The sequence below is a fragment of the Eleginops maclovinus genome, chromosome 1 (genome assembly GCF_036324505.1).
Source record: "Eleginops maclovinus isolate JMC-PN-2008 ecotype Puerto Natales chromosome 1, JC_Emac_rtc_rv5, whole genome shotgun sequence".
NCBI classification, from domain to species: domain Eukaryota; kingdom Metazoa; phylum Chordata; class Actinopteri; order Perciformes; family Eleginopidae; genus Eleginops; species Eleginops maclovinus.
Window position 1 is genome coordinate 10,883,204 of NC_086349.1, and position 26,623 is coordinate 10,909,826.

Sequence of the window (26,623 nt, forward strand, 5' to 3'; positions counted from 1 at the left end):
TTTACTTCCAGCCCACACGGCCATGCATGCCTTCCTGATGATTTTGGATTCAGGTTTTTACGAGTGAACAGTATTCCCTAACTTAGATTCTGGCAGGATGGATTGAAGGATTAAAAGCTCAACATACCATTGATAAACTCATGATCAACACACACATACCTCTGTAAATACCATGTTTCTGTATACTACCATGTAAACTACGGCATTGATTTATTTATACCAAAATAAAAATTGTTACAGACAAATGTTCCAGTGTCTCTTTCTGCAGTTCTGTAAATGCAATAATTAAAATGAAACAAAATGTATTTCCGATATCCATCTTTAATACGGTTTAAATTACAAATGAAAGGGAAAGTAGAGCAAATTCATCCAGGTTCATCTTGATGACATCCATCTTTCTTTCTTCTCCGCAGCGTGCAGGACAGGACAGTGAACGGACCTCACAACTCAAGGGGAAACTTATCAACATTGGATTCTCAAATCCTGGAAGGAAAAAGAGAAAGTATAGAAACATTACTGAAAATGTGCTTATGAAAATGATTTAGCATCCCAAACAGAGGAAAAGCATCATTCATATCAGTGACTGAAGCTTTAGAGTTTAGTCTACTTGCACAGTAGAGACACAAAGAGAAGTAACGCACGTGCGGACACTTCCAGTGGTCTAACATCATTAAAGGTCACACAAAACATGGGGTAGGTTTAGTATTGGGTATTACTTAAGATTTTATTATAAAGTTTTATGCACTATTGATCTTAGATAATTTGACCTAAGTACACTGAATGAATGACCTTGTCTTGTTAGGCACCATACATAAAAAACCCTGTTTTAAGGTTTCATTCAAACGAAACCTCGAACAGTCTAATAATTAGTTACTTTAGAGGTTGTGATTTTTGCATAAATAAACATGTTATGCCTGTTTCCAAAACAATGTATCCAGGAATGACAATTTAGGTGTATATAAATAAATAAATGATGTCCACTTTGAATGAGTACATTAAAATGATGTGCAGCAATATTATTTCAATAATATCTATGTAATGTCTTACAGTATGAAAATGTCTTGTCGGTTTTCCAAGACCCTTAGGCAGTAGTTTGTTATTAAAATGTTCAATACTCCTAAAAGCTGGGGAAAAATAAACTACCATAATAGCTATTTCAATCAAATCATTCAAATCAAACGCATTTCCATATCCCTACATTTATTGTTTCTCACTTATTTACTAATGTTTAGTTCAATTCAGTCCAGTAAGTTTATAGTTCTCTCAAAAGTGTTTTGAGTTATGTAGTTCATGAGCTTTTATCAGATCTATAGACATTTTAAATACCATTTGCTTAGTGTCTCATATAGCTTTAAGGGGGACCCATTTCACATATATCCATTTTATCTGATGATCGTATTCATCCGTATGTGCACTCTGAAAGGGGCTATTCGGCAAATAAGAGTTACTACTGTACTGCATATGATGTAGCCTCTAACTTTCGTAAATTTGAATGGTGATGGATCACTAGAAGCTATGTTAATGCCATACATACTTCCTCCACACAAGTAACCTCTGTCCAAATTCAATGTCACAGCAGTTTCCATTGGAACATTTAGAGGCCATGGTGCATGCATTTGCTGTCATCTCTAGTGTTCTTACTTATTATTTAATAAACTTACATGCTGCTACTTTAGCTTTGTGGACCTTGACGCTGGACTCTGCGGCCTTCAGTGCCTCGGCTTTGAATTGCGGCTTCATAGCAGCCCGCACCGCGCTGGCGCAGATAGACGAGAAGCGGATGTAGCTGCAGAGAGAGGACACACTTGTTAGCCGCATGCTAAAGGACACTACTGACCTCCGAAAAACACAACTGTTTCTTAAATATCAAGTAATGTATCCTATGCATTATAACATGCATAGTCATATTTTAGACAGTTATTTGATAACGTTACGGCCTTAAGTTAAACACATGGGTGTTAAAGCTAGCTAAAGCTATTATCGTATGTTAGCTATGTTGCTGCTCAGTTATATAACAGACGGAATAGCGACAGGGACTTTTTAAAGTGCCGCATTATCAAAACAAATCCATATTTACAGTAGCGTGGTTACACAGAGCACAAAGCAACATCTGCAGATGTATATTTATATATTATTTTTACCTGAGGCCTGCCTGTCTCCAATATGCGACCATCTTGCCTGTGTTGTACCTTCAAGGACAGTTTGGATCAGTGCGTGATCACGTCATGTATTTACGTTCTTCTTCTTCTTCGGTGGGTTTTTTATGGCAGCTGGCATCCAAATTGTTGCATTGCTGCCACTTTCAGGATAATTTAAGTAATCTCTTCATATTCTTTGAATTAGTCCAGTGTCTGATAAATACTTTAAAAAACAACACCTTCCCCTCCCACTTGATCCCAAATTTAAAATGCCTTTAACTGCAATCTCTTTTAGACCCAATTCTCTCAATGTCTCTAGTAACTCCTTCCTTTCCCTGCTGTATCTCCTACAATGTATAAGCACATGAGGCACTGTCTCGGGTTGTTGACATTTATCACACATTCCATCTTGATGTTTACCTATGATAAAAAGAGTACTATTCAATAATGTATGACCAATTCTCATTCTAGCAATAGTAACCTGTCCCTTCCTTCTCATCCCTCCACAAGGTTTAGTTGCCTCACTCACTCTTCCATTCAATGAGAACAAATGTCTCTGTGTTTAGTCTCTCTCTCTCCCATAATTGTTGCCACTGGATCATGATCCCCCTCCACACAAGACATTTCCCCTCAGCCTTAGACAGATGTAATGTTACTTCCACATTATCCTTTTTTACAGCTGCTTTAGCTAATTTATCAGCTTTCTCATTTCCTGAGATTCCAGTATGGGCTGGGACCCACATCAGAGAGATCACCACTCCTCTCACAGCCACATTTCTAATTTCCATCATGATCTCATATATAAGATCCTGATGGCTCTTCGCTGTCCCTACCCCAATACTAGTGATGGCTGAAACAGAATCACTACAAATCAATACCTTTTGATTTACAAGATGCTCAGTCCACTGTATTGCCATTAAAATAGCATATAGCTCAATAGTAAACTATTGCAAAAAATCTGATGTCCTCTTAGATGACTCTACCTTTAATCTTTGAACAATAAAAGCCGCTCCTGTTGCTTCAGTTTCTTGATCTTTTGACCCATCAGTAAAAATTAGTAGATGATCCCCATAATGTCCTCTCACATAACACTGAAACTCAAATACCATATCCGCTTCATTGTTCTTAGTTTTAACTTCAAGCAATCCTACATCCACCTTAGGTACATCCAATTGCCAGAGAGGCTTGACAGCTTTGCTAACCCCCTCTCCCAGCTTGCTTGAATCGCCACTCTAACTGGATGATCTTCCCTCTGTCCCATCAAATTAACCCAGTAATTAGCCAGTAACTGCTTTCTCCTTAACCAAAGTGGCATCTCTCCTGCTTCAACTTGCAATGTGCATACTGGGGATGTTCTCACAGCTCCTAAACATATCCTAAGTGCTTTTGTTTGAATTACATCCAACTCAGACAAAACTGACTTAGACGCAGACCCATATACAACACTTCCATACTCCATCCTAGATCTTATCAAATATACATATATTTGCTTTAATGAAGCAGCATTTGCCCCTCATTCCATTCCAGATAGGCATCTCATAATATTCAGAACTTTTTTGCACTTGTCTAAAACTTTTGTTACATGGACCCTCCAAATCATTCTTTCATCAAAAAACACCCCCAGAAATTTAAAACTCTTAACCCTCTCCACATTCTTATCATAGAGCCTCACCTTTATCTCTTCATCTATTTTCTTTCTCGTAAAGAACATAGTTTTAGACTTCTCCATAGAGAACCTAAATCCCCACTTTTTCCCCCACACCTCCACTTGTGTTATTGATTCCTGCAGTTTCTTCACAATATGCTTAACATTCTTCCCTCTTTTCCATAAACTGCTATCATCTGCAAATAAAGATCTACCAATTCCAGGCTGTACATTTGAAAAAATATCGTTGATCATGATATTAAAAATCAATGGGCTTACCACACTGCCTTGAGGGGTACCATTTTCTACAACAATCCTTTTATAAATTTCTGGGACCATTTTAACCTGAATACTCCTATTGTTTAAAAAATCCAGAACCCAATTAAACATATTTCCTTCAATCCCTAATGTGTGCATCTTGATTAAAAGACCCTTAACCCATAACATATCATACGCTTTCTCAACATCCAAAAATATTGCCACCACAGTCTCTTTGTTAACCTGAGCCTTCCTTATCTCATCTTCTAAACATATTATTGAATCTGTAGTGCTTCTCCCTTTCCTAAAACCACTCTGACAACTGGTCATCAATCCCTTTTCTTCCATAAAGTGCATTAACCTCCCATTGACCAACCTTTCCATTAGCTTACCTACATTGGATGTTAATGCATGTATTTACGTTGTTTATCCCCAGCCAATTAGAACAGTCCCTGACTACGATTGACAGCTTAGACCTTGGCTTGTCCCGCCCCAGTCATTTTTTTAAATACAAGTTTGTTTTATGATGTAAATGTTCAATTTGATCCTTTAGCGTAAGCTATAAAAGCCACATTTACACATGAAATATATTTATTTATAAATACAATTTTTTTCTTTGATTATGTTCAAATAAGTTGACAAGCGGATCCAACAGTATTGAATATATACTGAACAAAGTTGAAAAAAAAATAGCACTGTAGCCTAAACATACCATACATATACAATGTTTGTATAACCACAGTATAACACATATGATATTTAGCAGTCCCCTAGCAGCCATGTTTATAATGTATTAGTGTAAATAAAGGTGCAGACAGCAGGTCTGTGATACACTTAGAGTTTTTGAGTTGAGAAGGCAGATTTCTTATTGTGTTTTTTATCCTAACCCTGAGTGTTTCTGCTTGTGTTGCAGAGTGCAGCTCTTGTCCCAGCCTGCAGGGGAGGGTCGTCAGGGTCGTCCATTAAAGGTTTCTCCTTCAGCTCCTCCTTGCTTCCTCACCTCGGTCACGCTGTCATTAAGCGACCCGGCTCCCGAGCCTTGACGGAAAAGCCTAACAAAATGAAGATCTGGGCGTCAGAGCACATTTTCAAGTGAGTAGTTTTGTTTCCGTAGTTGTGTTTAGTACACTTGTTATTAGTACCTGGTTTCCTCTCTGATAGCGTTTTTGTGTGGCTTCACCGGGCAGCTGCTAGCCTCTTAGCTGCTAAGGTTATACATAAGTTGAGTAACTTTAACACCAAATCCCTGCCGTGAAATACCTAACTGTTTCTCGTTTTTAATTATTAAATGTGACTTTCACTCGCCATTTTGTTTCACATTCCTTCAACACATCACTCGATGGTGTACGTTAGTGTGCACTAGAGGTAAACCGCTTTAGCAGAGTGAACTAGTTTAGCTCCAGCCGTTAGCCTCGAAGCTAACGCTGGCTATCAGATGCTGTAACGGTAGTTGCTCAGGAATGAGGGTCATTATAAATGTTATTAAACGTGTCAGGCTCATTTGACTATGATGGTGAAATAATTCGTGTGTGTTTTTTTGTTTTAGTTTTGTCTTCAGCACAAGGAAGATCGCTGAGTTTGATCTTATGTATCGCTGTCATAACGTTACATAACGGGAGGGGCTGCTGCCGACTGTAGCGAGCATGCGATGAAAACACAACATAGTCTATTGTCTGTATTTCTGCTCATCAGACAGATGGCGTGCAGTGTGTAACAATAGTCGAAAAGCTTGTGTCCATTTCCAGAGGTTTCCAGCGAAATCCGTGTTGATAAAAAAGATGGTGCTGTGCGTAGGGGGGCGTTCCTCCTGTCTGCTCGAGTCTTTGGTTTTTCCTCCATTTTGATTGTGATTATTTTCCGTTTTTGTAAATAAGTCACTGCACTTGTTGTTACTGCTTTTGGTACATATATCAATAAGAATTATTCAGAATTATTTTGTGGAGGAGTTAGCATGAGGCTCTAAAAATGGGAGCAGCTTTGCTTTAAGCTTAGATGATCCTCAAAGTCATTTATTTTGTTTTTGCCCATCATACTAAGGGGTGAAAATGGGCTGACTGACATCATCAATAAATCTGTGTTGTTGTTGCATGCAGTATAATTGCAGTTTGTGGTATTGATAAGTCCACACATCACCAAATGTATTACAATGCAAATATTCCCTAGGGACTTTCTGTTTCTAAAGTAAATCTTTATTTTAACAGCCACCCATGGGAGACGGTGACCAAGGCGGCGATGCAGAAATACCCAAACCCCATGAACCCTGGTGTGTTTGGTGTAGATGTCCTTGACAGAAGTGTGGACAAAGAGGGACGGTTGCACAGCCACCGACTGCTCAGCACAGAGTGGGGCCTCCCAAGCATGGCTAAGACTGTAAGTTAGATCAAGAGAGCAACGCTAGAGCTGCAGCGACACTTTATTTCTGCTTGATAATATACTTTATTTTAGATTACATTGTTTATTTTCTGACATGCTCATTTTGCTGCAGTATGTTAATCATCTGCCCATATTTCATTGCTAGACCTGTCCCTCTCAAGCAATAGTTGCCCAGGAAGAGGCATGCATTAATACTCCTTATACTCCTGAGGTGTTATAGTGTTTTGTTTGTTTATGCCTTGTCATGCAAAATGTTGATTATTCTGTCAGAACCAGCTAAATAAATGTGACTGCAGGAGAGAACTTCAGAATTGGTGGGCAGGATGTCACTTCCTCACTGCAGCAAGTGTCTTTGTCAATTTTCCATCTGTTTGACTACTAGCTCCAAAGTTTCAATTTCATTCATGATTATTTTATTTTTTATCATTGATCTGAGATATTCAGTCTGTTGGACAAAATACATTTTAGGTATCCAGGTGTTAGCAGAAATTGGTGTCTTACTCATCTTGACTAATATGATATCAGGATTTAAACTAATCCTGAGCTGTGTCCTTTTCCTGCAGATGTTCGGGGTAACAAGAACATGCACTTATGTTCAGGAACATTCTGTGGTGGACCCCAAAGAAAAGAGCTTTGAGCTGAAATCTACAAATGTAAGTAGTGCTGACATGGATCATTGTTATTACTTTATACAAAACACTTATGGCATTAGTGCCAATATTTAGTAGGACAGAAAATATATTTATAGTTTTCTGTATTGTGCAATTGATTTAGTCATGTGGTTGAAATAATTATTTTGGTTAACGTTTATAACGTGGACTTAAGATGTTGTTTCTAGAGTTACTTTTTTTATGTATCTGGGAGAACATCATTGATTTGTTTTTGATAACTTTTCCCTGATTGAACCCTCTTAAGCCTTTACACCTGATTATCATTAAGCATGTATTAACATACCAGCCATAATTCCTAAGACTTATTACTTCCCGATTGTTGAAGTTTGTTTAAGGTCATGTTAGGAAGTACCATTTAGTAATTTCGAATCAAACATGGTGTTCAATAAAGTTGTGTGATTGTCTTTAAAGGTCTAACAGTGGATACTTTACATGTCAAACACAGGTTTAAATAATTGCATGTATAACTGCTTCATACCGGCTGTAGCTATCATTAATGTTATCAGTTACACCTGTGTCCTTAACATGGTCTCTATACAGCGAGCAGATCAGTGTGTTGGACTTTAATCTGTTCTCAATTAAATAATTAATATAGTTGTAGAAAATATTGATTGAAAAAGACTAATGCTTTATTATGTCCATTCAGATCTCCTTCACTAACCTTGTATCTGTGGATGAGAAGTTGACATACAAGCCGCATCCAGAGGATCCTGAAAAGTAAGTGACTTTTATTGAATATTTTTAATAATGAATAAATAGTTTTGGCCGACGTGGTTGCTAAGGTCTGAGTATTTGGTTGGGAAAAATGTGTTGTCTTCTAAAGGGTTATTAAAGGGCTTCTTCTAAAAATACAACAGCTTTAACAGCTTTGTGTTGACTGTTGTGTTCAGGACGGTGCTGACACAGGAGGCTTTAATCAGTGTGAAAGGTATCAGTCTGAGCAGCTACCTCGAGGGTCTCATGGCCAAGACCATCTCCATCAACGCCGGCAAGGTGAGGCTGACCACTTAAATCTCCTTATCGTTTTATATATTTTCAGAATCAAATCGCCTTCCTGCCACTACACATTATGTTTCTAACTCTGTCTGTCTGTCTCAGGGTCGGGAGGCCATGGAGTGGGTGATCAGAAGATTAAACACAGAAATCGAGGAGTTGGCAGCGACTGCTCGCGGTTCTATACGTGCTCCAATGGCAGCTGCTGTCACAGACAAATGATCCCGGCCCCTGCAGCTTTCCACATTGCCATCATGAACCGGTGGACCTCTCTGACATTTACTCTCACCTAACCTGCCAACAGCCTAGTAACCACAGCCTGACCCTTTGGCCCTATGTGTGTGTGCGTGCGTGCGTGCGTGCGTGCGTGTGTGCGTGTGTGTGTGTGTGCGTGTGCCCGCTCTTCCCTCCTCAGCAGTCTGTGGTGGCAAGTTAGATACTCGCTGCTGTGGGCAGTTATGGAGAGAGTTGAGCTGATGACAGTTAAACAAAAAAAAAAGAAACAGGGTTGAGTTGGACTGCACTTGAAGCTCATAGGACTTATTCTTGTAATGTTAAAGCTCTTTAAAAATCACACTGTGCCTCCATGTCATCTCATCAATTTATTTTCTGTCTTCCTCCCCTTTTTCTTCTATCTCTTATTATTGTTTCCTAACCCTTGCTAGTTTAGTACTTAAATAGTAAAAGCTTAAATTAAGTCATTTTTCTAGATTTGGATTGGAGTAGCTTACTTTGTAGAGCAGAACAGACCAAAATATCTCAGAAATGAAAACCCACCAAAGCAGACAGACTAACAGAGTAAAAAGTAACACAGATACTGCTTTCTTGTCGTGTGACATCAAAACTGTAGGCTTTTATTCCCACTGGCCTGAGTCTGTTTTTTTTTTGCCCCCTCTGGACTTTCTCACAGATATATTTGAGACTATGCAGCTCATAGGAAGCAGATCTCTTGTCTGACAACCAGATCTGCGTTAAGGTTACGTGCCCAGTTTGTGGGTATACTTGCATGGTGCTGTATGGTATAGGTTTGTTATTTGTCAAACTGTCATAGCAGTTTAAATAAATTAGGTTTCCTTTCGTTTTGATGCAGATCTGTCTGTTAGAGCTGTCGGCATGGTGGACTGGTCTTAGGATGTTCTGGTCTTGTTCTTGGTACAGGTCTCTTATTTCCTAAAGTCTTTCTTGCCTCTGTTAGTATATTCTCTTACGATGATGTGCTGTATAGGTGCGTGTTACAGTATAAATATTTGAGAACTTGAATGTCTAACTTATTTTCAGCATGTGTAATTAAATACACTTAAAAATCGTCGAGAACAGAGCTGTCAAAATGAGTATATGAGGACTGATCAAATATCCGCAGTGTTTATAATGTTTGTGAACGTTCAGAAGGCGCTCTGCAGGGTTACGTTCAGGATCACGGAGTGTGCCAGCATAATATGTGAAGATAAAAAAAAAACTCCACCCATTTAATACCCAAAATCATTTCAACTGCGAACGACCCCACTGTGTATACTCTGTCCAATTATTTCATACCATCTATAGATACTGTTATTTATAGTACATTTGTATTAGTGAACATTGACAAAGGCTGTTGAATTGATTTTAAAAGCTTGTCGTGTTTATGCACAATCCTTCCCATATTTATCCCATAGCAGACTCTCAGGTGCTACAGAGTTCAGTTTCCCTGTTTGCTTCCTTTGAGGACCACACTGAGATGAAGGCGCCATAATAACTTTGTAACTCTTTGTGCGTTCTTCCCTTTTCTTCTCTAGACATTTTAACAAGGATAGTTCTACAAAAGCTCAACTGAGAAAAACAGTTATTTTATTATATCTGTTGATGGAGCTCTACATCAAAGGTCAGTCGATGTCCCAGTTACTTAATTAAATCTCCCTTTATCCACAGAAGGTCAGTCTTTTTGTCACACCTGCTCCTTTCTAAGAGCTTCTTCATAACTAACTCCTGTTTGAATCAGCCAGTCCTTATCCTCAACAGTGTCTACTGAAGTGTGATGTGTTTCTACAGGGAACATTTTAGGAACAGAGGCTGTACATAGGCTTTTATTTATATTTTGGTGGTGTTACATTCCAAGAATGTGAACATGTAACGGAATCTAAAGAAATGTTTCAAAATAAAGAGATGTCATTGTTTCATGAATTTGGTGGTGGTGTTTTTTTCCCTTGAACTCTTGAGGTCTATCAGCCCTTAAAAAATGTGTTGACTTTCTCACACTGTCACTTGTTCAGTTCACAAGAGAGGCTTTCAGTTCAGTAGGTTATAACACTCATTTCTTCATTGTTGCCTCATGCCTAATTTGAGTGTTTTTGCCTCAATGTTTTATTTACTTTAATTAAGAATATGCACCTCTTAATTGGTTCAATTTAAGTTTGAATGTCTTTAAGTTAGGTCCCCATGCAGGTCAACTATCTGGTAAGTCCTTCATTCTGCACATTTCTACAGATTTGTGGATATATATTTTAAATGTAGTCTCCTCTGGTACCATCTCTTTCTACAAATGTTTAAGCCATGAGTTAAAAAATGATAATGGTAATAATAATGACGGATAAAATGACCAAGTCTTTGATGCAACAGTGACTTACAAACAATCTTATAAAAAATGTTTTATTCTTTCCACATCTTTTTTATTGTTTTATATATGAAACAGAATGCACATCACAAAATATTACATTTAATACATAAAATATCAAGTTTGAGGCTGAAGCATTTGTAGAAATCAACTGCAGGTTAAATCATTGTTAATAGTATATGAATTGTTAATAGTTGTAAATTAAATGCTTGGATTTACACTGGCGCTTTATGAAGTTAAATGTAAACAAATCCATTTTGTTTACAGGAGCAAAGAATGTGATCTGAGATGAAGAGCATCCATGTTGGATGAGGAACAGACAGTTTGATGTCAGTTGAAGCTGTCTTTAAACACCTGAGCATCGGAACACATGGCTATAAATCCCTGTGAGAAATAAAGACAAAGATCAGCGCATCAACAATTTCTGCCCCTAATTCAAAATGTCTTCTCAGTCAAACTTTAACCTGAGTAATCTTTTACTAACACTCACCTCTTCCACCCCCAGAACGGTGTTGACCAGCTCTATGTTCCTTGTTCTGGGTAAAACAAGGCCTTTGCCCAGTTCCACTGAAACAGATAAGTATATCCTACAATTTAATACATTAGGTTCAATATTTTGAGGCTATACAGTATGGTATGTGCTGTCCCTCAACTGAAGGACCAAATGCATTGTTTCCCTCCATGTTGAGGATACAGCACTATTCACATTTAAATTATTATAAATATTACGTTTCCTTGACTAAAGCAAACTTTAAATGATTACCGTTCAGTTTTGCGAGGCCAGCCATCACTCCCAATTTCACTAAGGCTTGCAGCTTATCTGTCTGCAGCGAGAAATGTGATGTTACTGTCTGGGTTTAATTCTCCTCAGTGCACACATAAGTTTGCCTGTAACGTATTATGTGATCTAGTTATGTACCTCAAAGGGTCCCACTTCACTCGCTGCCAGCGTCAGTGTTAAACTGTTTGAAAGAAAGACATTTCATTATTTTGTGATAGTTAACTGCAGACCGAGGCGTGTGTTTTACGACATGGTGATGCTCACTTCTGCAGAGTCATGGAGCCCTTCACAATTCCAGCAGCGACCCACACTTTACCACTGAAGTTTGAGTCCTGAAAGAAAGGTGGCAGCTGTTATTAAAACTTTTTTTTTAAAATTACGATTAATCTGTTTCTTACTTCTTGTTAATCAATAGTGACACAATTCACATATTCATTTTTTTTTCTTCGCACTTAAGATCTCGAACTTCAGATATAATAAATTCTCAAAATGGTCGTCCATTTATTTTCTGTCTTAACTTTTTAATTTAGCCACAGTGGGTAAAATTATTCCACATTAAACATAAAAAAGTGACCCTTTGTCTAAGCACCTGCATGTAACTGTGTGGTCAAATGGAGTTATTATTTGAGATAAAACAATTTCTATACAAAATATCTCTTATGTGCTTTCTGTTTAAAATGTCCCATGGGATGCACAGGCACCATACTGTGAAGCTACAAAGAATGTACTGTATACTTTAAAGCTATTCATATCCATAGGCCTGAAAACACAACTACTCACAACATGGAGTTTGAACAGTGGGGTCTGGGTGTCATTGGGCTGGATGGCAACAGCCTTCACATCGCCCTGGAGGCCGAGTACAACAACCCCGGGCTGGAAGGAAAACATCGGCACCTCAGTGGCATACACCTGCAAATTCATCAGAAGACCAGGAAACATCTTGGGAAGCTGCAGCGAGGGAGAGAGGGAGAGAGAGATTCTGTAAAATGTTTCTATGGGCAGTAGCCTGCAGCTTAAATACTGTAGACCTGCAAAGTATTTTAACCATCTATAATGGTTTAATGTCACATCTCTTATCAGCAAAAGGTTTCATTACAGACAACTTACAGTGACCCCCTTCCCTGATGGTGTGTGTGTCAAGTTTGCATGTGTGTGTCTCAACTGCCTAAGGTACGATTATTTTCAACCTCTTTGTATGAATATTCAATAAGATACTGTAAACTGGGTAACACAAGTTTAAAGTGAGTAGAGAGAAGTACAGCTAATAAGATATTCTTACATATTGTTAAGAAAATACACAATGTAAGGAGTCAACTAAGGAGACTCAATAATTGGTCAGTTATATATTTTATTTTATATTCCTTATCTTTCTTGTTTTTTTTAAAGTAACAATGACAGGTTTTGCATCATGACAGTGAGTGATCATATCTTACTTTAAAAAAAAGGTTTTGTATTAAATTAAAAATCCTCTATCAAAAAATTAGGAAAGGCAGAACTATTATAAGAAACTCTTCTGCAGCAAGAGTGGTTTTAAGAAAGAGCTTTTTAGATATAAATATTGAGGGTTTTTTTGTTCTTAGCGGCTTCGACCCTACATCAACTTCATTCGTATACGAAGAGTCACTCAATTCAGCGGCACACAGCCACTGAAATCTTTGGTTTTACGTATTACTCCCCATTGAAACCACATTACTTTTAAGAAGGAACCGAGTGTTCAAGCTGTGGTTTCACTTAAGGATTGTTATCCATTCAAAAATAATGATTGAACCACAGTGACATCATCAGTCCTGCTCATGGTACATGCTGACACAAAGCCTTTCATACATTGAGTTAATAAAACTTTAACCCTGAGTCAGAGACACTTACCTGAGGGATGTAAGGCCCCATTGAGCTAGTGTTGAGGCGTGTATGGATGTACGGAGGTATCTGAGATGATGAAACAACATTTTTTACAAGCATGTTTTATGTCAGAAATTGGTACATGCTTGAATATAGGTGCACGTACCATGCTGTCAGTGAGGAGAACCTGAAGTCGTCCCGCAGAGTAGAGTTCGTATGAGGCGGAGTTCACGGTGGAGTCAGACAGGCCCATTGACAACATGTAGTCCGGCTGCTCAGGCAAAGTGAAAGGCAAGACCTCAAAGGGAGGCTTTTGATGAGTCCTGATATTGTAGAACTCTCCCTTTAGATGGAAGGTTGGAGAAATGATCAATTACTGCTACTGGTTACCATTTTGTAACTTATATTCATTAGTTTTGGCACACAATATAAACAATGGTTTCCGTAGATTACAGATGCCGTGTTGCTTACCTGAAGACCCAGAATCATACTTGATTCATTAATGACAGGTATGTCAGTCAGATGGGCATCAAAACCCAAGTCTTGACCCACATTGAAGGACACTGATGAGAGTAGAAATAATTTGTTACTAAATTATCTAATTATACATTTAAATTCCTGACTCTTATTTGACAGTTGACTTAATATGAAGGTATTTCTTGCACTAAGCACCTAGTATCAACATTCAACAAAAAAATCTATATATTGGGTCAGAGGTTTTTAAAGTTTAAGACAGCCCTCTCTTCAAACTGATTTAGGGATTACATTGAAGAATTTCACAGAATTGTCCACATGTATATGGTTTGGTTAAAGACTTATTAAAGATATACAGTAATTTTCAGGAATTTTATTTCTTCCAAAGCAGCCTTTTTTTAAATAGAAATATAAAATATATTGTTGTGTTGTTGGTCCAAGTATTGTCTGAGGGAAGGCTCAGATTATGAAAATCTGTTTATGACAATGGCCGTCTGCAATACCTTCCATGGTCTGCAGGTGGTAGTCCAAATTCACAATGGATTCCTCCACATTAGAGCAGATCTATGCAGGAAAAAAACAAGGCCAATGTCCTGCCGTGCTCACCATCAAAATCTTTACAGTGAGTATTATGTGATGACGATACAGCATTGACAAAGACACCACTGATTGACTCTTACACTGCTCCTTATTTCACTCCGCATCCGCCCTTTGAAATGTTCCACAAAAGGCTGGAAGATCCAACTATAGACAAATGAAAATGCAGAACTGACATCTCCACATCATATATCTCCCCTTTCTTTCTCTCTACCAATGTTTTACTGTACCTTGCTCCACCTTGAAATTGAATGTTCACATCTCCAACCTGAGCATCACAGCTGACACTGGTGAGAGACAGATGCCCGTCAGGGGTTTTCCCCAGCTCCACCACTGAGGTCACATCCACACCAAAGATAGCAATGTTGAAGGATCCTCCGTCATGGCTTAAAAAACACAATTAAAAAAAGGTTAGTTCAAGTTGGCATTGGTGAGAATGGGCTCAGCTCTGTAGTCCTTAAGACCTTGGTCACTATCTAAGAAAATTATATATTCTTTGATTGAACTGCATGTTAACATTATAATATCTCCAGTTAGCTGTTACTTAAACATACACCTATGTGGAAGACATTGTAGTTATGCACTCACAGGGCCATCGTGTGTTAAAGAACAGGAGGTCACAGAAAAGACAATTGTTTTGGTTAGAGAGTTATTACAGGGAAAATTATATTATTTTTGTGACTTAAAGGCTGACATTTACATTTAAAAATGAAGGACGATGTAGCACAAGGGAACAAGTGGTTTTCTTAGCTTTAAAAAACCATAGCTCCACGGCGAGACATTGGCATGTTGACTTTAAGGAGACACTTCTTTTTCTAATGGACACCAGATGAACTAAAAGATAAAGGGAATTTTGAATCTGAATATCACTTCCTCATTTAGCCTTCATGTAAATGTATTTTGCAAACAGAAGTGTTTAACTTACGCATTTAATTTATTATCTTTGTATGACTTCACTTTTCTAAAGTTGTAAAGAGGAAGATCAGATTATATCAGTTGTCTGAGCAGCTTCGAAACATCACTAGTATTGGAAAGCAGCTGAGTCTTGCCCTTCCGCAAAATGAGTATACTTTCAATTTTGTTTTTTTAGTTAAGATATACTTTGCTAATACTTTTGTGTACTTAACCCAATTAAGATTTTGAATGCAGGACTTTAACTTTCTGCAGTGTAGTATGGATACCTTTACCGAAGTTTAGAATCTACTTCTTCCAGTATACTGGCAACAGAAACTCACATTATACCAAAGTGTGTCATCCACCCGCCGGTCAGTGCCACACTGAGTCCTAAGATGGATGTTGTGAATCCTGTGTAGTCTTGATTGAACTCAACAATCGGCTCTGGAAAGTCACACTTTGTTATGGTGATTCTGTGTTGCAAATGGGGAGGGGAAAGACAGGACACAGGTCTTAGTGATGTAAACATGTCAAATAAAATGTATCAAGTAAGTGGAGGTATATCTTCAGGAATGTTATCATACCCTGTTAGGATGTAGTGTATGCCAAGGACTTCACCAGTGATGTCAGGGAGAGTGATCAACTCCAGCTTCTCCTGAACGCGTTCTGCACCTAAATTCTTTCCTGGGATAAACAGCACATTTGTACAGTTTTAATAACTGTGAATGAAACATGTCTACGGTTTGGTTAGGTTCTTAATAAAAAGATACCCAAAGCAAAATAACGCCCCATGAAACCGTTATTTTAGGATTGATTAAACTGAACATCTGAGCGAATAGCACCGTTTCATATTGCCCTACCGTACTGAAGTCCTTTGTTAGTCAGGGTGACTTGTATGGCAGGATTTTCACCACAGGTAAAAGAGATGAGCATCAGCACAACTATCACTGGTGGAAGCATTGTCCTGGGTCCACTGAGCTGCAAGCAACGTACCAAATACAACATGTGAGCATGAATTTAATCACAAAACTCCTCACAGTCAAAGAACTAAACTGAGACTTTTAAATGTTACTGGGTAATGTGAACAAAGTCAAACATATTACCCTGAAGCTTTTAAAGCGATATTATGTATCATACCTGAATTAATGCAGAATGATGAACCAAGTTCTAAGGCGTCTTCATTGTTTCTCTGCGTTGATTCACCTGCTGCAACTTCCTGTGTCTCAGAGAAGTGAAACTTACTGCACTCGTGTTTTCTCTGACAGACTGATGGATTGCTGTGTGTGTGTGTGTGTGTGTGTGTGTGTGTGTGTGTGTGTGTGTGTGTGTGTGTGTGTGTGTGTGTGTGCGTGTGTGTGTGTGTGTGTGTAAAGCAAAGGAAACTATTTTGAAATCTGCTCTTTGTGTTATTATATAGCCATTTTAAAATGTCAAAAGTCATCAGAAACAGTTCAACGACATCCCCATTTGCAAAAACGAGATACTGTCATGGTCGACTTTCATGAAAAGGGAAGTGAAAATGCCCTTCTGACTTTACATCCTGAATTCACATGTGCAATCTGACTTGAATATTTACAGTTGATATCTGTTGATATATCAACTGTAAATATGTTGATGTCTGTTTGTTCTGTAATCCGTGTGTTGCTGTTTTGCTATGTGTATATCTGTTGTGTACAAGATGTGAAAACAAATATCCACCTGGCCCTGGGAAGATGAATGAAAACCTAAAGAACGCAGTGTCACATTTGCATGCAGTGTGCTATTGGTTGGGTTCATGTGCAAAGGTAGTATCTCAGATTTTATTTATTTTTATGTTGTGCAATATTGGGAATGTCAATTTAACAATTTACTACTAGTTTTTCCTTTACATTTTTTATTTGTTGTTGGTTTCATTATTTTACTAGCTTTTATTTTTTTTATTTGTTTCGTTTTCTTCAAAGATGTCTTGGAGGTATCTGCTCAAATTAAGAAACTGTTTAATTTGGCCAATGTAACTGCATGCCATTAAGAAAGTCTAGGAGAGACCATCAACAATAAAATAAAAGGCTCCTCCATCCCAGGCTACATTTCAAGGAAACATTAGAATCACCAGCCATAAAATATTTGATTTATTTATCTCTTAATTCAACAAATACTCTTTGTCTCACACCATGATTAGTTCCATTAAATCACATTTAACAAGTTCAATAGGAAGAGAATATTATCAGACAGACGGTTTTTTTTTCATATAACACAATTAGGACCCACTTGCTTGCACTTTGAATTCACTTCATCCAGAATGACACTTGAAACACCAAGAAAACAAACAAGCCAACGAAGACTACTATAGGCAAAAGATGGAAAATAAAACACAAAAACGAACTGAAAAAATTAAGTTCTGTTTAAACAACTACACATACGGTTTTCATTGTTTATTATTATTATTATTATTATCCACCTAGCACCTGAGAGTGCCTTGGTGTAATATTTTCTCTGAAGTGGGATTAATGAAATATCTAGCAGCTCATAAACCAATAACATATTCACTCCATTGTTTTTCACTTATTTCATTCCCCAGATATAAACACGTACACACTCACAGTAAGACTCATGGCGGACATTTTCACTGGATCTTTGACAACTTTGCATGAAGACTGATACCTGGACATTTTAATTCCCACCCCCTCGCCCCCCGCCCCCTTTTTCATGCGGAGCTTGTGATCCTCTGTCCAGTGAATAAAACATGTTTTCCGGAATGAGTAGACTACTTTACACGGTGATTGTAGAGTTCATTATTGCACATTTTCACGAAGGCAAAATAAAAAGATGTACATTTCACACAAATAATCCTTCTCACGAGCTTCTTTGTCAAGTGGCTAACGCGATGTTGTAATAAGGTCTGCGTCATGAAAACCTGCCGGAGTGCGGCATTTCAGGACATCACCATTCAATAAAGGTCATCTCTGAAGCTCTCAGTCGTGGAGATCGTACTTGTACGCCTCTATGAGCCCTTCAATCGAGTGAATGAAGCCAGATATGGCGCATATGCCCCCAATAACAAAAATGGCAACGTCAAAGAAGACGTGATGCCACAGGAGTTTCCTCCACTGGAGCTTCAGGTGGAAGAGGCTTGGCAGCAGGAAGCACAGACCAGCACCGGTGAGGCTCCCAGTTAAACCCATAAGGAGGGCGAAATGGGGGACAAAGACGGCCATAAGCAGGGTGAAGACTACCAAGGCAATTCGCAGGCCCAGACCCCAGGATTTCAACTGCCCAGTAGGGCTGTAGCAGTCAGGGAAAATGGCTCTGCCGCCATCCTGAAAAAAGGATTTCTCCAGGACCTCCACTGCAGCAAAGAAGGGCAGCGGGTAGGACAACAGCGCCTTGGACACGAGGAAGATGTTCACCACAGCCCGGATGGTGGAAGGCAGGTTATCTGTGATGACCTCTTTGGTGGCGTCTGCCCAAGTCAAGTACGCCACCAGGGCGAAGAGGCCCTTGAGGACGCAGGCGGAGATGTGAGTCCAGTCCATCATGCAGTGGAACTCGCTGGGCTTTTGCATGTTTCCCTCCAGGGAGGGGAGGAAAATCTGGGAGGTGTAGCTGAACACGATGATGCCGATGGAGATGGGGAACTTCTTCACGTCGATGTAAAACTTGACCTTGTCCCAGGCCCAGTCGCGCGCCCTGGAGAGGCAGTAGGCGATCACTAGGACGTTGATGATGAAGTGCGCGACAGTGCAGAGCAAGCTGAACTTGGACACGGCCTTCAGGTTCTTCAGGAAAGCGCATGGCAGGAGCGCGACCGTTGCCACCACGGACCAGGCTTTCTGTGAGACGGGGAACCCCGGGAAGCTGTTGACCATCAGGTTTCCGCTGACCACCACGTAAAGGATGCACGTCATGACCAGCTCGATTATCTGAGCCACGTTTACGATGTGCCCGCCCAGGGCCGGGAAGCGTGGCGCGCAGCAGGCGTTAGCGATGTCAACGTAGGAGTCCCTCACGCGCACTTTCATGCCGTCCTCGTCCTCCTCATACAGACACGCGATAAGGATTTTTCCGGTGTAGCAGCACACCACAGCCGCGAAGATAATGAGGAATAGACCGAGGTAGCCACCGTGGAGGATGGCGTACGGAAGGCCGAGGACGAACATGCCCTGCGGACAGAGAAGCGGTTGAGTGGTTATGGACGAGGCCCACATCACGGTGACAGGCCGAGCAACCGGCATGCAAGGGCTGGCTCCAACAGCTCACCTCTTACATAATAACAGTAACAAAAAAGGATGTTTATTTTAATTTTTGTTATAATGCAACGCAGAAATTTTGTATTTATTATTTTATTTGTTGTGTCTTCCTCACACAATTATTGTACCACAAGCCATGCCCTTGAAAGTCTGGCCTTTCGTTTGTGCAGGCTATGCTGAATCGAATTAACACAATTAAAAAGACAATTTCAAAACGAAACGTTAAATTAAATTGATTACATTTTCAATTTGATGGGGACGCTGATAAGCACGTGGGTGCCATTCAGCCTCGGGACTATCAAAGGCAGCAGGCTGCAGCCCCACTGATAAAAAGATTTGAATAAATAAATCCTAACATTGGCTGCAACGAATCCACTCTCTAACCATGAATTAAACGTTGAATTGAAGCATGCATTAAATCATGATAACATGTAAAATATTTAAATACATTTAAAGCTCAGCATTATGTGTAGAACGTATTGCTTTCTTATATTGGATATTGTGAAATCGTGCGCATCCTTGTCTAAATACAATCTGGAATTCTGGAAATAAATCTTACAAAATGTAAATCTTCAAGGTGACTTTTGGTCCAGCTGCAGGCCTCAGCCGTGCAGCAGAAGGGGTTTCTACATGCACACATGCAGTAGGAGAGCGGTGTACCTGAATGGCGTTGGTGACGTTCCAGCCTGCTTCCCATGTCGTGATCTTTGGTTTCTCCTCGTCCAGAGAGCTCCCTGTCTTCAGGCCTGCGGGCCCGTGGCCGGTGCCGTCTCTCTGGTAGTGGCTGTCTCCATCCAGCTCCCCTTCGCCCTCCATGTGTCCCCCTTCCTCTTCTCCCTGGAGGACATCCATTTGCATCCCTTGCCTGTAGTCATAATCCAAGTCGTCGCACTCGGCGAATCCCAGACCCTCCTCGTCGGTGGCGGCCTGGAAGCCCAGCCGGGCGAACACACCGCTGACCTTGGCCTGGGATTTGTTGGACACCGTGTGGGCCGCATTGGTCAGCTTGTTGGTGAGCTTGTGTCGTATTAGGTGAGCCATCGTTACCCCAATAAATTACGTTCTTCAGGTGAAAGGATACTACTGAGTATAAAGAGCTGAGAAGCAGATGCATGCAGGGTGATTTTTCTCTCTTTTTTAGCTGCTACAGTAAAGCCATGCCTGTTGCCTCTTCGATGTCGTCGCAAAGTAAGCTTACCCTCCGTTTCATCCAAACTGTAACAATCCTCAGCCGCTTTTCTTCGCTTGCTCATCCATAGTACTCCCTCAAATAACGCGCTCCTTGGTATCTGTATCAACGAGGAACGCCCCAAAAAAGACACGGGAGGGAAAATTGGTCCTAATGTGCCGTTAAAAAAATATATAAGTTTGCACTTTTTTGTGAGTTGGGCGTCCTGTGGGCGACAGCACGAGCGCTGGAATCTCTGACTGCATCACCGAAAAGAGAGGAGCGTGCACGTGTCCGCATAGAGTGGCAGAGAAACAGCTCGCGCACAGCAGAACTGTCACGAGAGAGAAAGGGAGAGAGGGATAGGGGGGGGGGGAGAGAGAGAGAGAGAGAGAGAGAGAGAGCAAGAACGACTTTAATTCACCAGTAGAGTATTCACGACTCGCGAGGATAACCTGGGCATTTAAAGACATTCTTACAGAATCGCTCGTGACATTTGCATGAATGAAGAGATCAAACATTTCACCTGATTTCATGTCAACAGTTCAACATGCGATGCATTCTACCTACAGCGTCATGCTAAATATCTATCTAACAAACCCCTGCATTAACATTTATTGAATTAAAACACAGTCCTAGTTTGTTTATATTATTGCATTCCTACAGGGCTACAATTGTATTGTCAAAATGTTCCATAGGCCTACGTATTGTGTAGCAAATAAAACGCCGTCCATATAAATTCGCCTTCGACTTTTTTCGTTAGACAAATTGTTGACTGTTCTGTCTGACCTGCTGAAATGTATTTTGACATTTGAAATAAATCCTGAATTTGTGAATTGAAGCACGCGAACCGAGCATATGCGCCCAGCATACACACGTCGCATTGGTATTTTCTGTAGTACTGTTAAGACAAAAGGCCTTTTCTTTTACGGGTAGATTCATATTTTTAAGAAATTATGAAATTACTTTTTAAAATTTGATAGAATATTTGCCAACATAAAATATTTCAATGCAAATTCCAATATCATAATTTGATGTATTCTTATAAATAAACCGGGGAAACAAAATGCAAGTATTGCCTTACAAAATGGGCTTCGTCTTAATTTAAAAACATTTAAATGAATGCCAAAATGATTTTCAGATCTGCATGTTTATGTTTCTGACGTGTGCAGATTTTAAGTTTCCTGCTCATTAAACAGCTTGATGCCAGATGAACATGTTCAGCAGGCTGTGAAGGGATGCAACTCGTTGCTGATATGATGAACATCCTGCAGCTGGCCTGCATGCCGCAGAGCCTGACAGCACCACGGACAGCTCCTTAAACACAGAAAGAAAAAACAGGCCAGACTCCTCCTCAGCCTTTCTTATTTTCAAACTGAATAAAAAAATAAGGATCCACCCATTTATCATACACTTCCTCTTAAACCCAAATGTATTTTTTATCGTAGCTATAGTGGGATACATTTACTACATTTCTTCACATTGGAAAAACATCTCAAGGGTAAAGTCATTTCCTCTCCACCTCAGCTCTAATCCTCTGGAATACGAAGCACCTCGTCTCTTCCTCCATAATCTGCTGTGACACGGCTGAGCAAATGTGTCATCACATTTTGCAGCCTGCTTGCAGATATGTAGCCCGCTGTGGCAGAAAGGCTGAACAATAAAATTACTTATCTTTTAAAAAGTATTTTTTTCAAAAGAGAGTTAATTAGGGATACGAGAAGCAAAAAATATATATTCTTTTTCCACGTTGATGGAAATCAAACAGAGACCTTTCGGAAGAAATGCAATATTTTATCGGCGGCATTGCAAGACAGAAAAACATGGAGGAGAGTTCTAAATTTAGAAACCAGCCAGAGGACAGAGAAAGTTCCGCATATTTTCATGCTTGGCTTGGGCTGCTTTGCCAGCTGCTATTTGTGCTCAGGCCAACACAATGTTTGTTAGTGAGTGTGTGTCATCCATGTCTGGGGGTATGTGCGCCCATGTGTGTGTTTGTGTGTGTGTGTCACGTGCTTGCATTTTTTGTGTGGCCGTGCCTGTGTGCGTGTGTGCGTGCGTGTGTGTGTGTGTGTAGGACAGTGAGGAAACAGGGAGAGTCCTTGAGGCGTCTCTCCCTCCCCCATCACATGCACAGACCCCGGGCTGACGCTGGGACAGAGGATCGGCAGCAAATGTCACGCGCACACACAAAAACGCAAGCACACGAAATACATGCTGCCTCACCCTAACTATGAAAAAACTATACTGCGTTTGCATCTTCAAATATAAGATAAATACACGCAGAACAATACATTGTTTTGCAAATATACTATACTCGATATTGGAAAAAAAAAAACCCAGCCCACATTACATTTTCTCTTCCATATATACTTCCTCACGATTAAATATATTTTCAGTCTTCCTTTTTTCTTTGAAATGGCTTTTTGTGGGTGCTGGGGCGACCAATTTAGCTGCTCAGGCTACAAAGAGAAGGATTAATTCAGGCTCAGTGTGTGTGTGTGTGTGTGTGTGTGTGTGTGTGTGTGTGTGTGTGTGTGTGTGTGTGTGTGTGTGTGTGTGTGTGTGTGTGTGTGTGTGTGTTAGATAGAGAGCGAGAGAGAGAGAGAGAGAGAGAGAGAGAGAGAGAGAGAGAGAGAGGAGGAGAGAGACACATTCAGACATGGGAGTGTATGCTCGCAAGAACACCCGATTGAGTGTGTTTGTGTGAGTGTGTGTGTGTGTGTGTGTGTGTGTGTGTGTGTGTGTGTGTGTGTAGGCCTGAGATACGGAGGGGCTTAAAGCTTCGTCTAACAGCCGTGCAGTGCTGAATGCAAGCAATAATCTCTGATAGTTGCCATGGCCACAGTAATTGGACAGGGTGTGCATGTGTGTGTATGTTGAGATTTTAGAAAACTGCCAGGGTGGAAGGAGAATTAAAACATTTAAGACAATCCTAAACCTTTTGTTATAACAAAACGAAAAAGGACAAACAGGAAATGAGCACTTTGTCTATTAAGGTTGAAATGTCTCCAGAAATTATTCCTTCAATGCTAAAAATATATGTTTTTAATCACATCTGCATCATAGGTAAAATGCTTATCATGCTGTTTTGAGAATAGTATACGTGTCAAATGTATGAGGGTTAGATATTGATTGCCTGGTTTTTATGAACGGTAATTTCCTCACTGAACAAATTAACCTAACAGTCACCATAATGCAACACACACACAAACACACACACACACACACACACACACACACACACACACACACACACACACACACACACACACACACACACACACACACACACACACACACACACACACACACACACAACCTCAATTATTCAATTTATAAATCAGGTTGAAGTGTCAGTTGTTATTTATTCACTCTCCCTGCCTGAAATAGTTTTCTTGGTGTTTTTATTATATTATATTCTCTAAACTATATAGGGGCAGGGTTTGAATAATATAGATACATTTAATTGGCAGTTTAAAAGTAACTGGGCCCCCTGTTAAAATTTAACAGAACACCAAGTGAGTATACTTCACATTTATAGTGATCTAACAAAGTGTTTTAACTACCCTGACTGATCACACAAACATACACACAAATGAATACTAATACATTTAAATGCAGGTATTCTTTGGAAAATACATATGAATGCATGAATAGTGGCAGGTGCACAAACACATTAATCACTCTATGGCCCAAAAAGATCTGCTTGGCTTACAGGGTCAGAGAATGAAGAGAGTGATAGTGACAGACCCTGTGTGTGTGGGTGTGTGTGTGAGAGAGAAAGTGTGTATATGTGTACAGTGTATGTGTCTCAAAGAGGGAGAATGTGTGAGTGTGCACGTGTGTGTGGTTGTGAGTGTGTGGGTTTGCAGGCGTGACAGGGTGTGGAGGACAGTCATGGAGGTTGTGGGGGGTTTTGTCCGCAGTGTGGCTCTGATATATCAGAAGTGCTCAGAGTCACGATCGTTACATAAACTGGCCTCTCCTTCTTCCTTCTTCCGTCATTCCTTCAGTCTCTCTCTCTCTCACACACACACACACACACACACACACACACACACACACACACACACACACACACACACACACACACACACACACACACACACACACACACACACACACACAAAGCTTTCTATTCTCTAGTCACCAACTCTCACGATTCACGTAATAATGTGTTATTTCACAGAAGTTTTGGGTGAATTAAGGTCATTCCAATAAATGTACACTAGGCAGCTAATATTAATTTTAAATGGCAAAAAGGACTCTTGTTTACAAAAGCATTATGTGTCGTCCTGACAACTGAATGGAAATGATTTCCTCATGAGATGATTCATAATCACAAACGTAATCTTCACTGACAGATGTTTTTTTCTCCTGTGAAGCGTCGTGCCTCCACAAAACAGCTTTTGAGGGGGCGTTGAAAACCCTCAATATGTTCTGGAAGTCAGCATTACTGCCAATGGTACATTGTGCAATGAAAAATGCACTTGTAAAAAAATCATAAATATCATGTAAATAGGTTAAAGAAAGTGTTAAAGTTAACATTTTATTTTCCACAATCTTCTCTTCTCAATCACATCAGTTTCAGAACGGACTACCAAAGATTTAAAATATATATACAAAATAAAATGAATAAATGGTAAAGTAATAAAAACAATTTAGAGCCATTATTTAATCGTTTTATTATTCATAAACACTAAACATGTTTGACCTTATCTAACATTTTCCCCCTTCCTTCCCCTCCCTTTCAGTGGGAAATCACAGTCTGCTCATTCCCCCACAAAATGGAGGCTGCCTGGCATTGCGCGTGGCAGTCCCAGAGTGCTTGTAGCTTATTAGTTCCCCCTGCGCCTCATCACCACTGGATGACAAGCACAACAAGCAGAGGGCTGTGAGCATCGTGCACGGACAGCAACACAATGTCACGTCTTGCCTCCTGGGAGGAATGGATGTCAATGTATGTGTGTGTTGGAGAGGAGAGAGACTTGATGGGGGTGTATTTGTATGAGCTTGAGACCGTATGTGCATGTTTATGTGTGTGTGTCTTACCAGTGGGTATGTAACCGTGTGTGTCTGCAAGGGGGTGAGCTGACCCAGATCTGCTTATTAGCATCAGGAGGAGGGGGCCAGCAGTCACTTAGAGCTTTGTGCCTGAGCAGTGAACTGTGCTCGTGCTTCAGTGACACACCATCAAGCTTCATACAGTAACACCCCTCCCACACACTTTCCTTCCTTCATCCCTTTCATCCTCCGCTCCCAAATATATGTGCTATCCAGGAAATAAACACACCCGGAAAAACACACTTTCTCCCTCATCACTTGCATTTTTTTTGAAGGCCAAGATAGTGTCAAGGTAAAACAATGGCAATATAAGACATCGTTAATTCAAAAATGTAATTATTCCCAAGAGCAGCAATAAATGTATCAAATGTGTAATTCAGTTGCCATATTCCCTTATTACATTTCAATATAGCAGTAGACAAAGTGAAATATTAAAACTGGAGAAGTTATTAAATATGGCTGCAACAATAAAATAAATGTGAATGCACTCTTCGGCACAATTTTATACATAAATGCCTCATGTTTTTGTCATATCTGTGGTTATGATTAGTATTAAAATGTACTTTGGGGTGGACAGCTGGTTCATTACACTGTAAAAAACTGAAAGCCTGACTGAAATTAAATGTTTTATGTCAACAGATTTCCCATAACGTTATAAGGTTAGTTGAAAGCAATAATATTAAGTTTAAATAAAAAAATATTAGGTTCAACTTAATATAAGTTAAGTGAAATTTGTTTTCATTTTAAAGATGGATTTGCAGATTAAAGTGGTAGCATTAAAGGGCTCTAACTAACAATTTTTCCCATCTGCACTAGTCAGCACATATTCAAAAATATTTAAGTAAATAAACACAGCAAGAACAAATGCAGGCAGTCATTGAGATAGGTAGAAGATTAAAACTGCTGTGATAA

At 39.8% G+C, this 26,623-nt stretch overlaps 4 protein-coding genes across 4 annotated transcripts; 1 reads left to right on the top strand and 3 right to left on the bottom strand.

Annotated features, from left to right (window-relative positions):
• Positions 1 to 301: 301 nt before the first annotated feature.
• atp5f1e (ATP synthase F1 subunit epsilon) lies at positions 302 to 2,294 on the bottom strand. The gene is made up of 3 exons (XM_063880600.1): positions 2,142 to 2,294; positions 1,662 to 1,786; positions 302 to 483 (listed from the first exon to the last, which is right to left on the bottom strand). Coding segments are annotated over exons 1-3 (159 nt in total). The 5' UTR covers positions 2,174 to 2,294; the 3' UTR covers positions 302 to 481.
• A 2,589-nt stretch (positions 2,295 to 4,883) lies between these two features.
• Positions 4,884 to 10,235, top strand: LOC134866362 (PRELI domain containing protein 3B-like). The gene is made up of 6 exons (XM_063886486.1): positions 4,884 to 5,133; positions 6,243 to 6,411; positions 6,978 to 7,067; positions 7,732 to 7,802; positions 7,976 to 8,078; positions 8,184 to 10,235. The coding sequence occupies exons 1-6, from the start codon at positions 5,102 to 5,104 to the stop codon at positions 8,298 to 8,300; spliced, it is 582 nt and encodes a 193-aa protein (XP_063742556.1). The 5' UTR covers positions 4,884 to 5,101; the 3' UTR covers positions 8,301 to 10,235.
• A 451-nt stretch (positions 10,236 to 10,686) lies between these two features.
• bpifcl (BPI fold containing family C, like) lies at positions 10,687 to 16,670 on the bottom strand. Its single transcript, XM_063889450.1, has 16 exons — positions 16,388 to 16,670; positions 16,111 to 16,228; positions 15,835 to 15,934; positions 15,592 to 15,723; positions 14,587 to 14,742; positions 14,440 to 14,503; positions 14,263 to 14,323; positions 13,757 to 13,848; positions 13,452 to 13,628; positions 13,313 to 13,372; positions 12,227 to 12,394; positions 11,711 to 11,778; positions 11,585 to 11,627; positions 11,429 to 11,489; positions 11,156 to 11,232; positions 10,687 to 11,049 (listed from the first exon to the last, which is right to left on the bottom strand). Exons 2-16 carry the CDS (start codon positions 16,208 to 16,210, stop codon positions 10,996 to 10,998), a joined length of 1,413 nt encoding a protein of 470 aa, XP_063745520.1. The 5' UTR covers positions 16,211 to 16,228; positions 16,388 to 16,670; the 3' UTR covers positions 10,687 to 10,995.
• A 665-nt stretch (positions 16,671 to 17,335) lies between these two features.
• Positions 17,336 to 20,957, bottom strand: LOC134868365 (vesicular inhibitory amino acid transporter-like). Its single transcript, XM_063889437.1, has 2 exons — positions 20,137 to 20,957; positions 17,336 to 19,389 (listed from the first exon to the last, which is right to left on the bottom strand). The coding sequence occupies exons 1-2, from the start codon at positions 20,515 to 20,517 to the stop codon at positions 18,202 to 18,204; spliced, it is 1,569 nt and encodes a 522-aa protein (XP_063745507.1). The 5' UTR covers positions 20,518 to 20,957; the 3' UTR covers positions 17,336 to 18,201.
• Between the last annotated feature and the right edge of the window lie 5,666 nt (positions 20,958 to 26,623).

Coding starts and splice junctions, on each gene's coding strand:
- LOC134866362 (XM_063886486.1), top strand. CDS start 5,102: ATGAAGATCTGGGCGTCAGAGCACATTTTCAA. Junction 5,134..6,242: donor GCGTCAGAGCACATTTTCAA/GTGAGTAGTTTT, acceptor TTATTTTAACAG/CCACCCATGGGAGACGGTGA. Junction 6,412..6,977: donor TCCCAAGCATGGCTAAGACT/GTAAGTTAGATC, acceptor CTTTTCCTGCAG/ATGTTCGGGGTAACAAGAAC.
- bpifcl (XM_063889450.1), bottom strand. CDS start 16,210: ATGCTTCCACCAGTGATAGTTGTGCTGATGCTCATCTCTTTTACCTGT. Junction 14,504..14,586: donor CAATTTCAAGGTGGAGCAAG/GTACAGTAAAAC, acceptor ATTTGTCTATAG/TTGGATCTTCCAGCCTTTTG. Junction 13,849..14,262: donor CCACCTGCAGACCATGGAAG/GTATTGCAGACG, acceptor TACTCTCATCAG/TGTCCTTCAATGTGGGTCAA.
- atp5f1e (XM_063880600.1), bottom strand. CDS start 2,173: ATGGTCGCATATTGGAGACAGGCAGGCCTCAG. Junction 1,787..2,141: donor TGGAGACAGGCAGGCCTCAG/GTAAAAATAATA, acceptor CTCTCTCTGCAG/CTACATCCGCTTCTCGTCTA.
- LOC134868365 (XM_063889437.1), bottom strand. CDS start 20,517: ATGGCTCACCTAATACGACACAAGCTCACCAACAAGCTGACCAATGCG. Junction 19,390..20,136: donor ACGTCACCAACGCCATTCAG/GTACACCGCTCT, acceptor CTCTGTCCGCAG/GGCATGTTCGTCCTCGGCCT.